The 18,810-nt window shown below is 47.7% G+C and overlaps 1 protein-coding gene across 1 annotated transcript in view; it reads left to right on the top strand.

The window, feature by feature from the left end:
- Window positions 1–397: 397 nt before the first annotated feature.
- The window catches only part of SSH1 (slingshot protein phosphatase 1), a 34,997-nt gene continuing 16,584 nt past the window's right edge, over window positions 398–18,810 (top strand). The window contains exons 1-4 of the mRNA XM_089489727.1: window positions 398–480; window positions 4,959–4,999; window positions 17,257–17,360; window positions 18,337–18,401. Coding sequence (XP_089345853.1) covers window positions 412–480; window positions 4,959–4,999; window positions 17,257–17,360; window positions 18,337–18,401 — 279 coding nt within the window. The 5' untranslated portion in view covers window positions 398–411. The remainder of the gene's footprint in view (window positions 481–4,958; window positions 5,000–17,256; window positions 17,361–18,336; window positions 18,402–18,810) is intronic.

The following is an 18,810-nucleotide window of genomic DNA, read 5'->3' as shown; positions in this document are numbered from 1 at the left end:
TTGTTGTGGCGGCCCCAGAGCGCTCTGGCAGACAGGCCAAAGGCCTCCCAGTCAGAAGGGCCATTCCCAGAATGCCACAGCAGTGATCCAGGGGGGCAGTCCAAGTGGGCTCCGCCTGGCTTGGTCCTGGGGCCCTCTGGAGAGGCTCCTTGGGTTGCCCTCTTTCCTAGACTTGGGTTTCTTTGCCAAGCAGAGAGCCCCTCGTCCCTTCGGAGCCCTCCTCACAGGAGGGGAGCAGGAGGAGGCGGGCCTCGGCAAAGGCTTTCCGGCCCAGGAAGGGGCTCTTGCTTGGCTCCTCCGGAGGCGGGGCCCTCGCTGCCTTCCTTCCTGCTCCGGCGGGGGAGGAGGAGGAGGAGGCCGCTTGAGCCCCGCCGCCCGCCCCGGCCTCCCTGCTCCTCCTGCTCCTGGGCCATGGCGCTGGTCACCCTCCAGCGCTCGCCCACCCCGAGCGCCGCCTCCTCCTCGGCCAGCACCAGCGAGGTGAGCCCCGGGCCCCAGACTCCCCGGGCCCCAGACTCCTCGGGGCCCTCTCCCAGGAGCCCCGGCCACTGCCTTGCCCTCCCGCCCGGATCCACGCTTGCTCCCGGCCGGCCGGGCGGGCGGGGAGAGGAGAGGGCCTCCTCCCGCAGCCCTGGCCCTCCGGGGTTGGCTCCCTCCCATGGCTCAGCCCCGGGGGCCTTGGCGGCAGCCTGCCTCCGCCTTTGGCCCCACCGCTCCCCGTTGCTCTGCCGGCCCCAGAAGCCGGCCCTCCGGCTCGGCAAGGCAAGGCAGGCCGCCCCCTCCCGCGGGGCTTGGCAAGCCGTGCTTCTGTGCCAGGCCTTCCAGGCCCCCCGCCTTCCGCCTTCTCCCCGGAGCCCTCTCTCTCCCGCACTCAGCCCCCCCTCCTGCTCCGCTCGGGGCCCCACAACCAACGCCAACTCCCAGAATTCCACAGCCTTGAGCCAGACGAGAGTTCAAGCGGGGCCAAGCCCGGTCATCTCTCCAGTGTGGCTGCAGCCTTAGCAAGGGTTTGGAGGGCTGGGGAGACTTGGGTCTCTGGGGAAAAGGCTTTCAAGGCCCCCACACAGCCCCCCCCCCGTTGCCTGCAAGGAGAAAGCCAGCCAAGGCGGGGGGGGGGGGGCTGGGGAGAAGGCTTTCTAGTCCAGCCTGCTGCTCCTCTTCAGCCTGCAAGCCTGGTTCTTGGCAGGGGGAGGCTTTCCAGAAGGAGCCTGGCCTGCCCACCGCCATCTCTGCCCCCATAAAGAGCCAGCCCGCGGGTTCCACTGAGTGTGTAAGCCTGGCTCATAGCACAGTGGCATCTGAGCCCCCTGCCAACTTGGACCAAGGCTCGGCCCACTCACTGGCACAGAAGGGAAGCCTGACGACGTTTGCCGACTCAGATTTTAGGTGTTGAAGTCAACAAGCCACTTTCCAAAAGTCTGATCTACAGTACATCCATATGTTTCTTAACCCTGAAGCGTACAGGAAGGATTTCTTTTCTTCATTCTGGGCATTTGATGATGATGATGATGATGATGATGATAGTGATGTATGAACCAATTCATTTTGAATGCAGCAAGGCTGGGAAACCTTTGGTCCTCCAGCTCCTCTAGGATTTCCACTTCTGGTCAGCAGTGCATTCCCTTTCCCGGCTTTTGGGTTGTTCACTGCCCTGGCATGGCTCTCAAGATCTCCAAGGAGGCCCTGGGTCCTCCGCTGCTCTGCTCAACTCCTGAAAACTCAGACTCAAAGTGGCCTCTTGAATGGAGTCCCTCCATCTTGCATGCAGCCTTCCTCTCTTTCGACCCCCCAATCATGCCTGCCTTCTCAGGATGTGTCCAAAGTACCACAACCTGAGTGTGGCCATCTTGGCTTCCAGGGAGAGTTCAGGCTTGGTCTTTTGGGCTGCTGTCCATGGCATCCTCAGCACTCCTCTTCTCCAGCCCCCCATTTTGGATGAGTTGGTTTTCCTCCTACCCTCCTCCTTAACTCTCCAGCCCTCAGATCCATCCATGGCAACAGGGAATACGATGATGGCCTGGACGAGTCTAACTTTGGTGCTGAGTTGTATAGCCTTGCATTTGGGGATCTTCTCTAGTTCTTCCATAGCTGTCCTTCCCATTCTTAATCTTCTTCTGATTTCCCAACTGCAGTCTCCCTTTCTATCAGTGTTGGATCCCAAGTAGGGGAATTCTTGGACTATTTCTATTTCTTCGTTGTCTAATTCAAATTTGTGTCGCTTCTCTGTGGTCATTCTTTTGGTTTTCTTTCTGTTCAACATTAGGCCAGCCTTTGCCCTTTCTTCCTTGAGCTTTCTTAGTAGTTGTTCCAGGTCTTTGAGGTTTTCTGCTAATAGTCTGGTGTCATCTGCATAGCTCAGATTGTTGATATGCCTTCCTCCTGTTTTTCTTCCTCCTTCTGTATCCAAGCCGGCTTTCCTTACAGTATGTTCTGCATAGAAGTTGAACAGGTATAGGGTGAAAGGATACAGCCTTGTCTGACTCCTTTGCCAACTGGGAACCATTCTGTTTCTCCATCTTCTGTTCTGACAGTAGACAGAGGGCCAAAAGGATAGGTTCCCTGCCTCAAGGAGCTTACCAACGGATGTACCTTATTCTGTCCAGAACCCTGTGATCCAGAATCCCCCAGAATACACCTTGCTGCAGCTTTGTGGCATACCTTCAGTTCTTATCTCTCTGGTCATGCAGCCTTGTTTGTCCCTCTCTTCCCCCAACGTCTGGTGGCTTCTGTGTGGCTCTATAAGGGAACAGTGGACCTTCCGCCCCACTAAGGCCGGTTCATCAGGACCAAACTAGGTTATTCAGCTTCATTCCATGTTTGGTGTGCCTTTTCTCTCAGGGACATTTCCCCTTCTACAAGGTAAAAAGATTTGCCTCCTCCTCACTGCCTTGGCTGCTCCCAAGCCCAACCTGTCCCTTCCAGCGTCTTCCTGTGCCTCTTTACTGAGATGTAGCTCCCACTGTGTTCGCTTGGCTTTACTTTCAGGGCCCAGTGAATACCTTTAAAAGAATGTTTTCTAGCAGCTTTCTAAAACTTAACCTTTTCAATGTTTGGCCCTGTTGAGAGAGAGAAAGAGAGCAGGAGAGAGACACCACCTCATTGTGATCCCATTTACACGGTTGTAAATTGGCATTAATCCTGACTGAAGTCCTTGGGATTAAAGTGCTATGAGAACAGAGGGGTGTCAGGTTGGTTGCATCCCATCCGCACAGCTGTGTGTTCTGTGGTACATTGGGCTGCCCTTAGGTCTCCTCTTCCTCCTCCTGGATCAAGCTCTGCATAGGCTTCTGCATCGACTTCTGTGGCCCCACCTTCACGCAAAGAAGCTAGTGAGGAGATTTCATGCAGAGCCTCCTAGCGATTGGCTTCCAAATGCATCCCCTTGTGTGAGTCAACGGGATCCAGGAATATATCACTGTTATATAAATAGTCTGCTCATTCAGGTCTTCATAGATACACTTAAGAGGGAAAAGGAGAGGATTTCTGTATTGGATATATATATATATATATATATATATATATATATATAGAGAGAGAGAGAGAGAGAGAGAGAGAGAGAGAGAGATTCCACCTCAGCATTAGGAAGAACCTAATGGTAAGGCCTTTTGGACAGTGGAAGACACTGCCTTGGAGAGTGGCGGAGTCTCCTCCTTTGGTGGTTTTTCAAGAGAGGCTGGAAGGTCATCTCTGCCAGGAAGGGCTTTGGTGGTGCCTTCTTGCAGGGCAAAATGGGGTCGCACTGGATGCCCTGGGGGTCTCTTCCAACTCTAGGATTCTATGAAATATTGGAAGGGCTGTCCTGTGGAGAACCTTGTTTTCTGGAGCTCTAGAGACTGGGACCCAGAGCAATGGATTCAAGCTGCAGCAAAAGAGATTTCACCTTAACAATAGGAAGGACTTATAAGAGCTGTTCAATCGTGGTGGTGTTTCCCTTCTTTGGAGGCAGAGGCTGGATGGCCTTGTGTCCCAGGGAGGGCTTGGATGGTGCCTTCCTTCCCGGCTGGAGTGCAGAGGACCGGATGGCCCTTCCAACTCTCATTCTATGAGTCTATGTATTCCAAATCACTGGTATATTTATACATATAGTCAAGTTAATGCCAACATGTATGCTCCCAAAACATTCATAGAAGTTACTTTTTGATATATTAAAAGCAAAATAAAGACCCTTAGGAAAGGGTATCCCCCCCCGCCTTTCAGTCCCTAGTACCCTAACACTGGCATCCTCCTGATGTCCATATTGGCTGGGGGTGATGGGAGTTGTAGTCCAGTACATCCCAACAATACTAGGTTGGGAAGGATGCCCTGTTAACACCTGGAGCAAAATGGCCTCAAAAGAAGTGCTTGCTGTCAGCCTCCCAGCCCCACTGGTTAAAATGTTGCCTTTACCAGTGAATAATCCAAAGCTTCATTAGACGGATCTGGCAATTAAAGTTTGCAGCCCCAAAGAGAGCAATGGCCACTCTCATCAAACAGCAGCGTATTGCTTTCCTTTTCATGCTGTTTCAGAAAGAGGACAAAACTCGAGAACCAGTATCAAGTCTTAGGTTTGGGCAGTCTCCCACAACTGTGGCCTTTCTGATGTCTTAGGCGACATCTGTCACCATCCTCACTCAGCAGAGGTGGCTGGGATGATAGGATTTGTTGTCTACCAGAGCCTTTGCTCAAGGAGGGCTAGGTCCGAGTGTTGGACTTCAGTGGAGAGAGGTATGTTCAGTTCTCCAGGTCTCCGAGGTGTGACTCCTGGGTCCTCTCAAAGGTTGCAAAGATCAGATGGAGGAGGGCAGGTATGAGCCTCCTGGAGGAAGCCTGGGACAAAGCTGTCACAAATGTAACTACAATGTTTGCTTATATGTTAGCACAGATACTTTTGAAGCTTACAATAAACTTCCTCTTGAAAACAATATTGTTGTTATTTTGAGCTTTTCATGCCCAACACATTGTTTCTCTTCTTCTTTCAGCTGGATGCTGGCAGTGATGAAGAACGCAAATTGAACCTGAGGTGAGTAGGAGCCATATATCTATATATTTCTTATATCTTTGATCTAGATGTTGTTGCTGGTTTTCAGAGCTTGAAGAACTTGCCTTGTTTTGACCAAAGCCCCCAGAATCCCCCAGCCAGCTTGTCCACCTTGCCTTCACTGTAACAGAAGTGCACCCTGAGTCCATAACCTAGCATCACACCTGTGCCATAATATACCCTTAGCTGCTGTGACACACTATATATCACTTTTGAACATGTGAAAAAGCTAAATTAATGCACTATATATACCAAAGTGTGTGTGAGTGGTCCCAAACAAGCCTCACAGACAAGATGAACTGAGGAAAGAGCAGAACCCGTCAAACTAATGGAACCTGCCTGCAATTTGCAAGAGCAAAAGAGCGAGTTGTCAGAAAGTGAGACATCAAAAGGCAGGGGAAGCCTGTATTGTGTTTTGGCTCCATTGGGTGGCAGTCTTATTCTACGTTTTGCCTGCAACAAGTCCCCCATCCTTGTTTGATTCCCCTCAGAGATAGTTTTGTCTAGCTTTTTGTGCAGGGTCTGGAGTGACCTGGCCATGCCTTCATCACCTTCTGCAAGAATAGTTGGGCTCTGTCCAGCAGATACAAAAATTGGCTTGAGAATGACGAAAAAAAGAGGGAATGCCGGCGGGGGGATGACAAAAGCCTTCATAAACAAGAGCTTTGCTGTCTGAAGCTTTGTTAATGGAGGTATGCCTGCATTTTGATCTGTAGGATCCTAATTCAGTCTGAACTGCTTGAGAAGTCTCTTCACTCAGAAAAGGTCCTCCGGTGGCTTAGGCTGAATTAAGATCCTGTGGGTGACCATGCGCATGTCACCTGCTCTCAGCTTCAGAGAAAGGCCATGGTGGCAAACCCCTCTGGGCAAACCTTGCCAAGAAAAGCCCAAGGTAGGTTTGTCTTAGGGTTGCCATTAGTCGGAAACAGCTCCAAGGCACACAACAACCACTGCAAGGTCAATACACTTTTGTCAAGGATCTGTTCAAGGCAACAAGAGTCAGTGTCTCTTCACCCATGCCCAAAACAGTTATGTTTCCACTCTAGTCTTCCCCCCGCGCTCTGTAGATCCTGGGTTTCCCTGGCCCTCTTCTCCAGTACCCCTGGCACCTTCACTCTCCTGATCTAGCAACACATTTTTGGCCAAGAGTCCCTGCTGCTCCCAAGCCCCCTGCGGAGCCTCCTAGTTGCTCAGTGCACCAGTCAGGATGCCGCAGCCTTGCCAGGATATGATTCAGCATCCTGTTTTCAAACATCTGATCAAACCAGCAGCTTTGGCCTCCAGATCTCCTTGCTGAGTTCAGCTGCAAGACAATAAATACTGGGAGCTGTGGGATGGCCCGCTGTACAGCAGAGCTATTGTCCTCAGGGGTAAGCCTGTGAGAGAAGCAGAGCTGATCCCCTCAGCCCCCAGCTGCTCTTTGTTTCCATCAATTCACCCTTGAGGACAGTCATTCAAAATCCTGGAAATGTGACTGACCTATAAGCATGAGCCATCTGATGAGCCTCCTCTGTGTGTAACCCATTTTGTTTCCTACACCCGAGTTGGAAAGGAAGGCAGCCCTGACTGGAAGGCCGGTGGCCCTAGGGTGCAGCTGATCTTCCCTTTTTTCTCTTACGATTTCTTGAGCCCCCTGCTTAAGCCGTAACCTTATGCTGAGTAGCGCTGGCAAGCCCAGGTCATGAGGAGGAAGAATGGATGGCATCCAATAGTTTACTTGATGAGAAACCCACTCAGGAAAGTGGCCAGCAGCCTCTTCATCCTTGTTGGACCAGTTTGTGCCGGAGAAGACTGCCCTGTTCTTTCTGTGGGACAGAGTATTGCACCAAGTTCTTAGCTTAAACAGTGATGCAGATTGGGAAATCAGAGTACTTAATTTCTCTGCAGAAAATATTTTATTATTCAAAGACATCCTAAATGTTCACTTGATAAAAAAGGTCCTCAAATGTCTCGGTCGTGAGGAATGGGTGCCAATGCACTCTTTGCCAAGGACCACTCAGTCGAAGCTGCTGGGTCTGCTAGCTGTGGTGGGTTGATCTAGAATCTCTCCTTTTTGCACAGAGCTGAACCAGAACGGGCCCTGGATTCTTGACTTTCTTTAGCTCTCATGGCAAATGGATCATGTCATCAGTCAAGTCATTAACTAACAGTGGGATGGCCTTTGCAGGGCTAGAGAGAGACACGGTGGCTTCAGACTGAACTGCGCCTCATGGAGTTCTTTGCTGGTCTTCAGACACAGAAGTATATGCCTTGTGTAAAGCTGGGGCAGAGAGAGCCAGAGTGGGGTTTTAGTGCTGGACTACTACTCTGGAAGCAAAGGTTCAAATCCCCTCTTGTGACCCTGGGCTGTGTATACTCCCTCAGCCTCAGAGAAAGGCAAAGGCAAACCCCTGTGAACAAACTGTGCCAAGAAAACCCCACAATAGGGTTGCCATAAATCAGAAATGACTTGAAGGCACACAGCAACAACAGCCTGGTATTCGTTGGTGGTCTCCCATCCAAGTGCTAACCAGAGCAGATTCTGCTTAATTTCCAAGATCAGACAGGATTTGGTGCCGTTTGAGTATGAAAGTAAAGACAATGGAAGACAATAGCATATTATGCACCTTTTTGAATGTGCTAAAATTAGCATCAACTGATTCCTTTCCCCCTTGAATTTGAGCAATGTAAGAGAAGTACATGTTGTTGGATACATGGGCTACACTAGTGTGTTTCAGGACACCAGAAGAGACCATTTTGTCTGATTTGAGGGCGATCTTTTTAGGAGTTGGGAAACTGGGATGCTGGGGGGTGTGAGGGAAGCAAAGTGCCGCTGAATGGTTTTCAGGTAAAAAACAAAACAAAACATTGCACAAAAGCCAGCCCAATATTTTTAAACAATTTTTGTGAGCTCTGGATTCTTCAGGAGAGGCTTCTTGGGGCCTTCAGGGTCTATTTCAGGTTCACAAGGGATGCATGCAGCGCAGGGGGCACCCTTTGCTTGTCCATGCCTTAAAATGTTCAGTTCTACATGCCTGTTGGAATGAAACAGTTTTCACTTGCTGCCAGAAGGGCAGTAAGGAGGGGACATTCTGGTCTGCCTAGGAAGGAAGTTCTAGTGCCAAGGGGCAGACCTCTCTGGCTTTATCTAAATATCTCTGTTGCAGGCAAGGGAAACTTCAGCTCCTGGGCTTGAAAGCAGCCCTCCTGGCGCCTGGCTCTGGGGACTTGCCCAGGTGGCTGCGCTCCCTTCCCCATGCTGTCATAGTGCAGCAATGTGGCTTTGCTGTTGTCCACCTCCTCCTCCCATTCTAAGCAGTGGAAATGCCTCTTCTAAAGCTTCATGGCATCAGGCGAAAGTGTACCAGTGTTCCTCCTGCCCCAAATTTCTCAGAAAGGGAATTCAGGTCTTGGGCTGAAAGCCATTCGCCCCTCTCCATCTTGAGGCTGGCTGTGGTAATTATAGCCTATGGTTTTTATTTTCCTGAAAGGCAATGGCGTGAATATGTTTTCCCATTGCATTTTGGTGTCTGGCAATGAAGGGAGTGGTTAGTGAGCTGTCCAGAACACCTACCATGCTCTGAGAGACTTGTTCTGCTATTAAGCCAGAGATTTTTAGGAGCATAAGCTCTGAATCACAAGGGAGCCTGCTTAACCAGCTGCATTTTCTGTTTCAGATAGATCTGTAATTCTGCAGGTGTGCCAGTGCCTAGTAAAGACAATATAGTACACATTTGCTGGGAGCAACAGCAAGTCAATTGACAAAGGTTCTGGTTGTTGTTATTTGAATTGAATGTGAATTTATGAGTTTTGGGGCATTACAGATAGGAAGCTCTGGGGCAGCTGGTGCTGCACAATTGATGCCGTATTTCTTTTGGAATGTCCAAAATGTGCCATTAGGACGTTAGTTCCAAGGGAGGGCTACATAGTTTAATGATGTGCAAGTTACAAGGAGGAGAACTTCTGCAAGCTGTTTGCCCCTCCCCCCCCTTTTTTTTTTTTGCACAGTGGTCTTTAGTTTTCCAGAGTATATGCAGCCAGTCTGAAAAAAAAACCCATTGCCTGTCTCAGTGACATCTTAAAATGTCAGAATCATAAAGTTGGAACGGACCCCAAGGGCCACTGAGTCCAACCCACCAGGTCCTCAAAACAAGGGCCAGCTCTATAGGGTTTTTTTCGTGGTTTTTTCGGGCTATAGAACTGTGTTCTAGAAGAGTTTATTCCTGACATTTTGCCAGCATCTGTGGCTGACATCTTCAGAGAATGCTGGCACAGAAGAGAGTGGAGTATATATACTGTTGGTTGAGAAGAGGTGGTTTCCATGTTGATCTGGGTCTTGGTCTGTGGTTGAATGGCAAGGCCTCAGGGGGTCTCTTTATAAGGAATGCTCCATTGTCTGCTGGGAACCCCCCCCCCCCGACCCTGCGTGCTTTTCATTTGCATTTGCTGGGGCTTGATTTTGGTGTTTTTCAGGACCGGGAGCCAAACTTGGTTTACTTTCAGGGTTTCTTCTTTCTTGTTGAAGTTGTCCTGGCGTTTGTGGATTTCAATGGCTTCCCTGTGCATCCTGACCTGATAGTTTTGGCATGGTCTGGAATTTCAGTGTCTTCAAACAGCATTTTATGCCCAGGATGGTTTATAACATGTTCTGCTACTGCTGGTTTTTCTGGCTGACCCACTCTGCAGTGTCTCCTGTATTCCTTGATTCATGTTTGGACACAGTTTGGTGGTCTCTATGCAGCTGCATGGTATGCAGCAAACTCTGCGGCCGTGAGAGGGTCTCTCCTGTCCTTTGCTGAGTGCAGCATTTGCAGGATTTTCTTGGCTGGTTTGCAGACCATTTGGAGGTTGTGTTTCCCACCAGTTTCCCTATTCCGTCTGTGACTCCTTCGATGTATGGTAAAAATACCTTCCCTTTGGGTGGTTGTTTGTCTTCTCTCCTTATGGGTTTTTCTCGGCCTGGCAGCCCTTATGATGTCTGAGCTGGAGGGCCAGCTCATTTTGGATAATAGGGCTATTCAGATATGTATAGCTTAGAGAAGATAAGGTATCTGTAGGGATGTCATATAGAACAGCACTACTCAAAATGGTTGTCTGTGGATTGGAGCTGGCCATTGGCTGCCAGTCCACAGCCAGTTTCTAAGAAAGAAACAGTTTTAGACAATGTGGACAAATATGGTGCTGGACCCAGACACATTAGGGAAGAAACCTTGCCAATCCCCCACATCAGGAAGTTTAAGAAGCGCTCATGAGAGAAGATGGTGTGAGCTTGTTTTCTGCTGCTCCAGAGACCCACTGGATTCAAACAGCAAGAAAGGAGTTTTCACCAAAACATTAAGAAGACTTTCCTGATGGCAACAAGTGTTGGACAGTGAAATGGACTGCCTCAGAGAGGGATGGACTTTCCATCTTCAGAGGACTTTAAACAGAGGTTGGATGGTCATTTCTCAGAAGTGCTTTAGTTGTGGATTCCTGCATGACAGGAATAGATGGCCCTTGCAGTCCTTTCCAGCTTTGTGATTTTGTGATTACAAGTTAGTGATTCAGCACAACAAGTTAGTGTTTCAGCACAACAGGACTGTCACTTTGGGAGAGGACATGCTTTGCATTGAGAAAGCTTCCCCCCCCCTTTTTTTTTTGGTTCGAAACTAGCTGCTTTTGGAAGTCTCCAAGAATGTTCTCTAAAGCAGGGTACAGGGGCTTGTTTTAGTGAAAGAGCAAAGTTTCAGCAATTTTTTCTAAAGCCAGAAGTGAACATTGGTCTCTTTAGTTTAAAAATAAACACATTCCCCCCATACACATTTTTAGTGGGGACACAACATGTGGTCCTGAGAGTCACAACTGACTCTGCATTCACACAGATTACCTTGCCATGGTTTGAAACAGTGCCTGAAGTCCTGCAATCCAAGGTTACATGGGTCAACAATTTCTGCAGAAAGTGCTTGTGGGCCCCATTGAAAACCGCTGGGGAGAGCGTTATGTTGCTCTCTCCTGATTTGGGGTCTGGCAGCTCAGAAACAGCCCCTGGAATTGTGCAGGGAGGACAGCAACATACTTCCTATATTTGACAGCTCTGTGCAAGTGTTAAGTACTATATTTATTGTGCTTATTACTTTTGAAGCGGGCAGCCCACTTGGAGTATTTGTTCTGTGCCCGTTCCATTTGTTTTCAGTGAAGCTGTTTATTCTGAAGACATTCACGTGGATTATGCCCACGCTGCTGAAGTCTGTGCACTTGCTTGCATTCAAATTGCCATCCTTGAAAATAACTCCTTTGTGTCTGTACCTAGTACGTTGCATGACAGGAGGTGAAAGATTCGGCCCAGCTCCCAGCAAGGTAGGCCTGTAACACACCCAGCTTCACTCTTCTTCCCGCGATGGCATCCTCTCTTGGGGAGCGACTTTCCTGGCAAAAACGTGCAGATGTGTAATGGTGATGAAGCAAATCCCAAGGTCACCAAGGCAGGCTTGGCAGGCCTCGCTGGCTGGCACTTGAGCTCCTGCTGGGAAATCTGCCTTTGTGGGCTCTCTGATTGATTTTCTTGCTCCTTCTCCCCTCCTCCCTTGTCCTGAAAGCGCTTTTGCTCTGGACTCTGAATGGTCTGCACTCTTTGGAAGGGCTGCTTGGAATTCTTCAGCCCACACTTTCTTAGCCAAACAATACCCGCTCAGAAGATAACTTTTGTTGGCAGAGTGCTCCAGACATTTGAAGGAAAGCTTCTCAGCCACTCTTGCTTGCAGTCTACCCTTTTAGTTGGAGTGTGAAGGGCTTTGGATTTACTCGGAGGTCTGGTTGGATGCAGCCTCTGGGAATGTCAACATGCAGAGCCTGAAGTCACTACTACAGTAGTACCCTCTCCATCAAAAGATGTTCTGCCAGCTAGCTTAGTGGTCATTGATAGACCTTTCCACCACTGATGTATGCAATACCTCTAAAGCCCTTTGTGCCAGACACTAGCAACATGTTTTGTGGCATTAATTCCTGCAGTTTATGTCCAAGTGGATAAAACTGCCAAGCATTTCACTTCCTCCTTCAGCCATGACACATCATACCTGGATTTTGAAGCTGGTCAAAACTGTTGGTAAGAAAATGATTAAAGATGGCAGTGGTCAAACGCAGGGCCAGGGTTAGGTGCCAGAGTAATCTTCACCTCATCAGTCAGCCTCTTCATGGCTGATCTCAAATGGAGACCCGTCCGCTTTCCAGATCAAGTGTCTTGGGCAGTCTCAGTCGTCCAGCTGCCAGCATTGCAGTTAATTGTTTTTCCTCCCACCCAGCTACCCACCTGCAGGGAGCGAGTGTCTGGAGATGGACTTCAGCTGTAGCCCAAGGAAGGAGACGGAGGGGCTTTCTCAGAAAATGGAGAATAATCCCTCTTGGAGAGCCCCAACAGGCCTCTTGGAGGCCTGGGAGATGAGGCGTGATTAACAAGAAAAAGGTCACAGGAGTGCCAAATGCCTTCTTTTCTTAGCAGTTAGAAGAGCTGAAATCTGTTGACTACTATGTTGATGATGAGTTCACCATATCTTGCTAGATGCACCAAGTCTCTCTGAATTAAATACCAAGTCAACCTCAAACCTTCTGTAAGGCCCTGAGATCCCATGAACATTTATTTGGCCGGCTGCAAGGTGCTGTGGCCAACTGGGAGCTCTGGCAATTCCATGCTGGCATGTTCATTTCTTCACGCTGTGTCAGTGAGAGAATGGGTTTTCTGACTTCCGGCCTTTGGCTCATTTGAGAACTGCTGCCTTCTGTTTTTCCCCTCATGCTCACTGCTAGCCTCTTGTCTACTGGGGCAGCTGCCTCACCAGCCCTGGGGGAGTTTAAATCCAAAAAAATCAGCTAAACCAGAGTACAACACCAGTTGAACCAGTGAGAAATGACTGGGCTTCTGGCTTCTGTAGAAAAGCCTAGTGTTTGTTCAGTATGAACAACCTGTCTCTCCCCTGATGTTGTGCCCAATGAGGAAGTCTAAGCAGGAAAACCTAACTTCACATCCATTTTCTGGGGCTTGTTTTCACACTCTTGGTATGCAGTGCAAAGTTAGCAAGAGGGAAGAATTCCAATCGCTCATCCATCAATATGAGACTTTTGAAATCTGACTTTGGAGTTCTCTTTGGAGCCCAGCTGTTGGACTGTACTTTCCTTCTGATAACGCCAGGCGCTGCTGCTGCTGCTGCTGCTTGACAAGCGCCTGAAGAGGAGAAGAAGAAAAGCCTGGAGGAGGGGAATGGTTTGATGAGCTTCAGCTGGTTCACCCCCCCCCTCTGCTTTGGCTTGAAAGGCCTCCTTTCATTGGGATATGTTAGGGGAAGTGTTTTTTGAGCCAGAATATTGCGGGCGGGGGGGGGGGGGGCAATGTTCCGTAAAAGCCATCAGTTCCTGGGGAGCATCAACAGACATGGCCATTTCTTTCTCTTTCAGGGAACAATTGGTCAGGCTTTTCTCCCCCTCTTCTGCCTTATTCCCCCCCCCCCAAAAAAAAAAAACCTGTTGAAAAGCTAAAGGATGTGACTTGAACAGTTGGTTATGAACCTTTACGATTTTGTGGACTTCTGCCTGTCTTTTGGGCCGGCACGATGCTTCTGCTGTTCAAAGAAACCCCGTCCAAAGTAGTATGTATGCAGCGTTCTTTCTCTCCTCTCCCTTGCTCCCTCCGGAAAGCTTTTCTTGCTTAGAGCTCTTGGTGTTGTTGTAGCTTTTCCCTGTGGTTTGCTTAAGTGAAATTGCTCTCTCTCTCTGTTTAGATCTTCACTTGAGGTTATGCTTATTAAAATGGAATGATGCAGGAGAAACCTTTGGATTTTAGGAGGAAAGATGTAAAACAAACCTGGTTGAAATGGCTGGGATTGAAATAGTGCTGTCTTGGGGAGATAGCCAAGGAAGAATGAGTGTGACTGGAGGGAGAGGTGTATTTGGCCGTAGCTCCTGGCAGACAAGTTTGCCTGGTCTTTGGGGAGACGTTGAGCTCAGCAGAAGAGCAGACCAGACAGTGCTGTCCTCTCGGGTTCTTCAATTTCTGTCCTGTTCAGAGCCAAAAGGTGGAGGTGTGTGACAGTGAACATGCCATGGAAGGCTCTACATTGGCCATTTGTGAGGTTGTTCCTGAAGTCCAACAAACACATAAATGTTTTTTGCATGTATTGTTATCAACAGGCTCTTTGAGACCACTTGGGGTGCCTTTGTGCCATCCAGTGAATGTGTGGCCACAGACTTAAACTGTCCTCCCTGTGAATGTCCCTTTCATTTGGCCCAGGATAGGGATGAGCTCGGAGTTTGCGTCTGGTTGTCCATTTTTTCTCCGCTTCACAGTAAACAGGAACTGTGAATTGTGCCTTGGTCTTCCTGGAATGGCAAAGATTGCCAGCTGGGTTTTGCAGCTAGTGGGAAAGAGAGAACTCTCCATGCTTTCCTCCTCTGCCTTCACTCTTTTTCCACATAAAAGCCAGCTTGCCATTGTACATCCACAGATCTCACTGTGAATTATCCAGTGATTTTCCAGTAGGTCAGTGTGGAGCCATTCCTGAGCGTATGTTTGGTGCATTACTTCTAGGGCTTAGAGACATAGTCTGGAAAATCAGTATGCCAAAGGATCTAGTATCACCTTTGAGAATAACCAAAAGAAAGAAGCTGTAGGTGAGCTTTTGTAGAGTTGAGCCTACTTCCCATGCATCTGAGGAAATAGATTCAAGTCTATGAAAGCTCAGCTACCATCTTCTTCCTTTCAGTTACTCTCAAAGGTGCTACTGCATAATAATAATAATAATAATAATAATAATAATAATAATAAATAATTATTATTATTTATGTTTCCCTGCCTCTCCCGGTGGATTGAAGCGGGGTTACAGACTAAAAAAAGCACAAAGTGTTTACATAAAAATTCAATTAAAAGCAGCTAAAAACAATAAAATATACAACATCATATAGCAACAATAGTATCAACAAACAAGGCAGGGATCATACACAGACAGGACAAGTCATTCATATCAGGGGGGTATTCATATCAGGTGGGGTATGCTTGGCTAAAAAGCTCGGTTTTAATCGCTTTTCTGAATGTTTCTAACAAGGTCGCCGAGCGGATCTCCTCAGGGAGACTGTTCCAGATTATCGGAGCTGTTGTTGAAAATGCTCTTTGCGAAGTAGCAACATACTTAGAGGTTGCTATCTCCAATAGGTTCTTACCCGATGTTCTAAGAGTGCGCGGCGGATTATATAGGGAGATGCGGCCCCATAAGTAACTCGGGCCCAAGCCATGTAGGGCTTTATAGGTAATAACCTTGGCATACTGGTTTCTAGGGTTATTAGCCATTTAAAAGGTTTAGCTAGCTAGCAGCCTGCCATTTGACTGATTGAATTATACAGTTAAACTTACATGACTGCTGCTTACTGAAAGGACTGAAGAAGGGCATGTATCAAATGGGGGGAAGCAACCGCTTTTCCATGAGGTGGGGAATGAGACCCCATATGCAGCCTTCTTTTTGTACCTTCAGCTATATGGGCAGGCCCTTTCTGTTGCAATTAACTTTCACAGTGGGGCTCTTTGCTAGAACCGATGGGCTTGCCTCTGTGCCATGTTTTGCTTTGACACCCCCCCTCCCCCAATATCTGTTTAGTTTGCAATTCACCTGGGTTCCAGTCCTGGGGGGAAAGGCAGGAGATAACAAAATAAAAACAATTAATTACTCACCTCAGTAAAACAGTCATCGTTTAGCTCATAGAGTGAGTCTCTTTGTGGGGGGTCAGTCTTAAAGAATGGTAGGTAAATTGTATTTGAATTATTATTTCAATATTCCGTAATGTTCTTGGAAAAGTATAATGGTCAGGAGGCAGAAAAGTAGGAGCTGCTCCCTCTTTCATTCCCACTGCATCATTGACAGATAAAGCTGTTCAAAGAGCAGCTTGAATTCAACATGCGAAGAAGTGCAGATTTCTTCTTTGCTTATTTATGAAAAATATTTCTATATACAGTAGTCCTTCATCTGAGGATAGCATGGCAATGTACATATACACAAGTTTAAAGAGTCTATAATGGTACCCATATTGTGGGAGTCTTATAGCCTAGTGTTGAGCAATTCCATTTGAAGGATCACATCTTATTAAACATCATTTAAAAAAGAAACTTCCCAGATCAGCCAAACATGTAACCCAGTTGGAAAATGACGCAGAATGCCTGCAAGTGGAGCCCTGATGCCTTTAAACAGAAAACCATCTCTAGTGATGGAACTTCATCAGCCCATTGTGACAGCTCTTAGTCATTTGTTTAAAGCTCGGGACTTTGCTGCTGACTGTCTGGTGTAACAAGGGCCCCAGTGTTTCAAAGAATGTAAGCCACAGTCCTTTGGTCACGGCATTCGTGTCCTGTGTTTTCCAGAAATGTTGAAAGTACGACCCAGCTGCTTTTCCTTGAAGGCAGGGGAAAGCCACAACTTTTCTGGGGAAAACAAATCAAACTATTTGCAGAATTTACTTGTCTAGCAATTTGTTGCTGACATGTTTCTTAGCCTTTTGGTTAACAAAGCATTGCATGAAATACTCCTAGTCTCTGTAATGCAAGCTGTGAAAAAGAATCACTCTGTATATTTGTCCCCCCACATAGGACATAAATGAAAGTTGCATACCACAGATCTAACACAGCTGTTTGAATGGGCCTTTATTGATGGGTATGTCAATAGATCTCAATGGGGTTCTGTCTGCCTGAGTTGTTTCCCCAAAATGCTTTGGCTGAGGACCATACCCCGCATGAATTCCACCCTTCTGAACATGACGGAGAGTCCCCTCCCCATGTTCTTTCCACACGTGTGGAAAGAATCAATATACCTTAGGTGAGGTCACCGGAGAGGGTCCTTGGGGTGGCTGCTCCCATGTGAAATCCCCTTCCGTGGGAAGAAAGAATGGCTTCTGCTCTGTTCTCCTTTTGCCAATAGGCAAAGAGATTTTTATTCAGACATTTAATGAGGACTTGGTTGTGGAGACTCCCTTTTTATGGGGGATGTATGCTATGTTTTGAGCTTTATTATGTTTTTAAATGATTTTACACTTTTAAAACATTTTAATATAACTTGTTTAACGTTTTATTATCAGGCGTTGGGTTTGGGGTTGTCTTTTTCTTTTATTTAGTCTTTATCTTGTTTTACCTTTGATGCATAAGCCACCTCAGGTCCCAAGCGGGAAGAAAGGTTTCCCTCCGGTTGGTCTCCATGTGTGTGCCTGTGCATGAAGTTCCCACTGGGCTAATCTCCTGCGTTGTCTTTATGTTCCAGCCTCAGCGAAAGCTTTTTTATGGTGAAAGGGGCTGCATTATTCCTCCAGCAAGGAAACAGCCCCCAGGGACCACGGACTCTTCCTCACCCTCACAAACATGCAGGTAAACTTGGTCTATGTGAAGCAACCCTCTCTTGCGGATTGGTTGTCTATGTAACAACCCGAAGAGAAGGAGTGCTGCAGTATGTTTCTTAGGCAATGACTGTTTGCCTTTATTTTAAGGCAATGATGGGTGATCGCATTCTTCCTCCATGGGAGCTGTGGAGAGTCCTGGGTCATGCTGAGGGGAAAAAACACGCTGTCAGGCGGGAGTACAGCATGGCACTGTAGGGTTGGCAGCTGAGCTTCAGATTTCTTCAGCTGTCAGCAGTTTTGCAGTTCCAGCCACCATCCCACAGAGAGAGTTTTATCTTGCTGAGTTGGCAGCCTCAGCTTGTTAAACTGGGGCTGGTTTATGGGTACATGTGGCCATTTGTCCTCCTTGTGAGCATTAGAAGATCCCTTTGGACAGTCAGCACAAATTGGACTGGCATGACATGAAATGTTAGCCTTGAATACAGATGTCGGGTGCAAAGGAATGCAGATCCAGAGTCTATGCTGAATGGCTCACTTGGGAATATTTAGGACACTTGTAAAAAACCCAACAGATAAGACATGGCCAATCAGATACTGACCTGGGGCCAAGCTAACTCCTCAGAGAGATAATTCAGTGGAAGACCTTGGCGAGCTTCTATCTGCCATGGTAGTCAACCTTAGGATAGGCAGACCAGCGGTCTGAACTGACTCTTGGTCCTGCCATCATCCATACTCTTAGAGACCAGTAGTTTTGCTGAAGTTAAAGCAAGTGAAGACCAGCATAGTTTTGTATACACTTTTTCCTGAACTGTGTGGGCTTCTCTGCAATATCAAGAACTTGGAAAAATTACTCTTTTTGAACTGCAGCCCCAAGAATTTGTTTCCATGCTAGCTGAGGATTCTGATAATTGTAGTAAAGAAAGGTAACTTTTCTGAGCTCTGGGAATATTTCTCATTTTAAAGAACCTATATATATATATTGATGCTTTCTTGTGAATCCACAGGTGACTTGCCCCAGCACCTTCAGGTGATGATCAACCTTCTTCGCTGTGAGGACAGAATCAAGCTGGTAAGAGGATTGGATTGTTTCCTTGGTGTGGTGCTTGCACTGCAGTGTCTTGGCAGGCTTGGGCTTTCTTTACAATAAAGACAACTTTTGAAAAAAAGAGTTGCATTTGAGAGAGTATGGGGCATGCCTGACAGCAAAAGCAACAATGGAAACAGAGGGGCCCGAGGCAGAATCTTGCTCAAATGAACGCTGTGGGTCCCACTGAAATAAAAGAAGGGTGTCACTGAGATGAATTGCAATTTGACCATTGTTTTCTGTCTCCTCTGGAGGCCCATTCAGGTTGCTTACACTTTGCTAGCACAAAACATTTTGGGCTACTTCAGGATGGGGAACCAGAGAGTTGGGTCCCATTCTGTTTCTTTGGGGTTGTTCAGATGGCCACCCCTCACTTCTCTGTGATACTATTATT

The sequence above is a fragment of the Sceloporus occidentalis genome, unplaced genomic scaffold (genome assembly GCF_023333645.1).
Source record: "Sceloporus occidentalis isolate IW3139 unplaced genomic scaffold, rSceOcc1.0.p SCAF_41, whole genome shotgun sequence".
Lineage (NCBI taxonomy): Eukaryota > Metazoa > Chordata > Lepidosauria > Squamata > Phrynosomatidae > Sceloporus > Sceloporus occidentalis.
The sequence above is the reverse complement of the archived record's forward strand: the minus strand, read 5'-3'. Positions and strand labels throughout refer to the sequence as shown.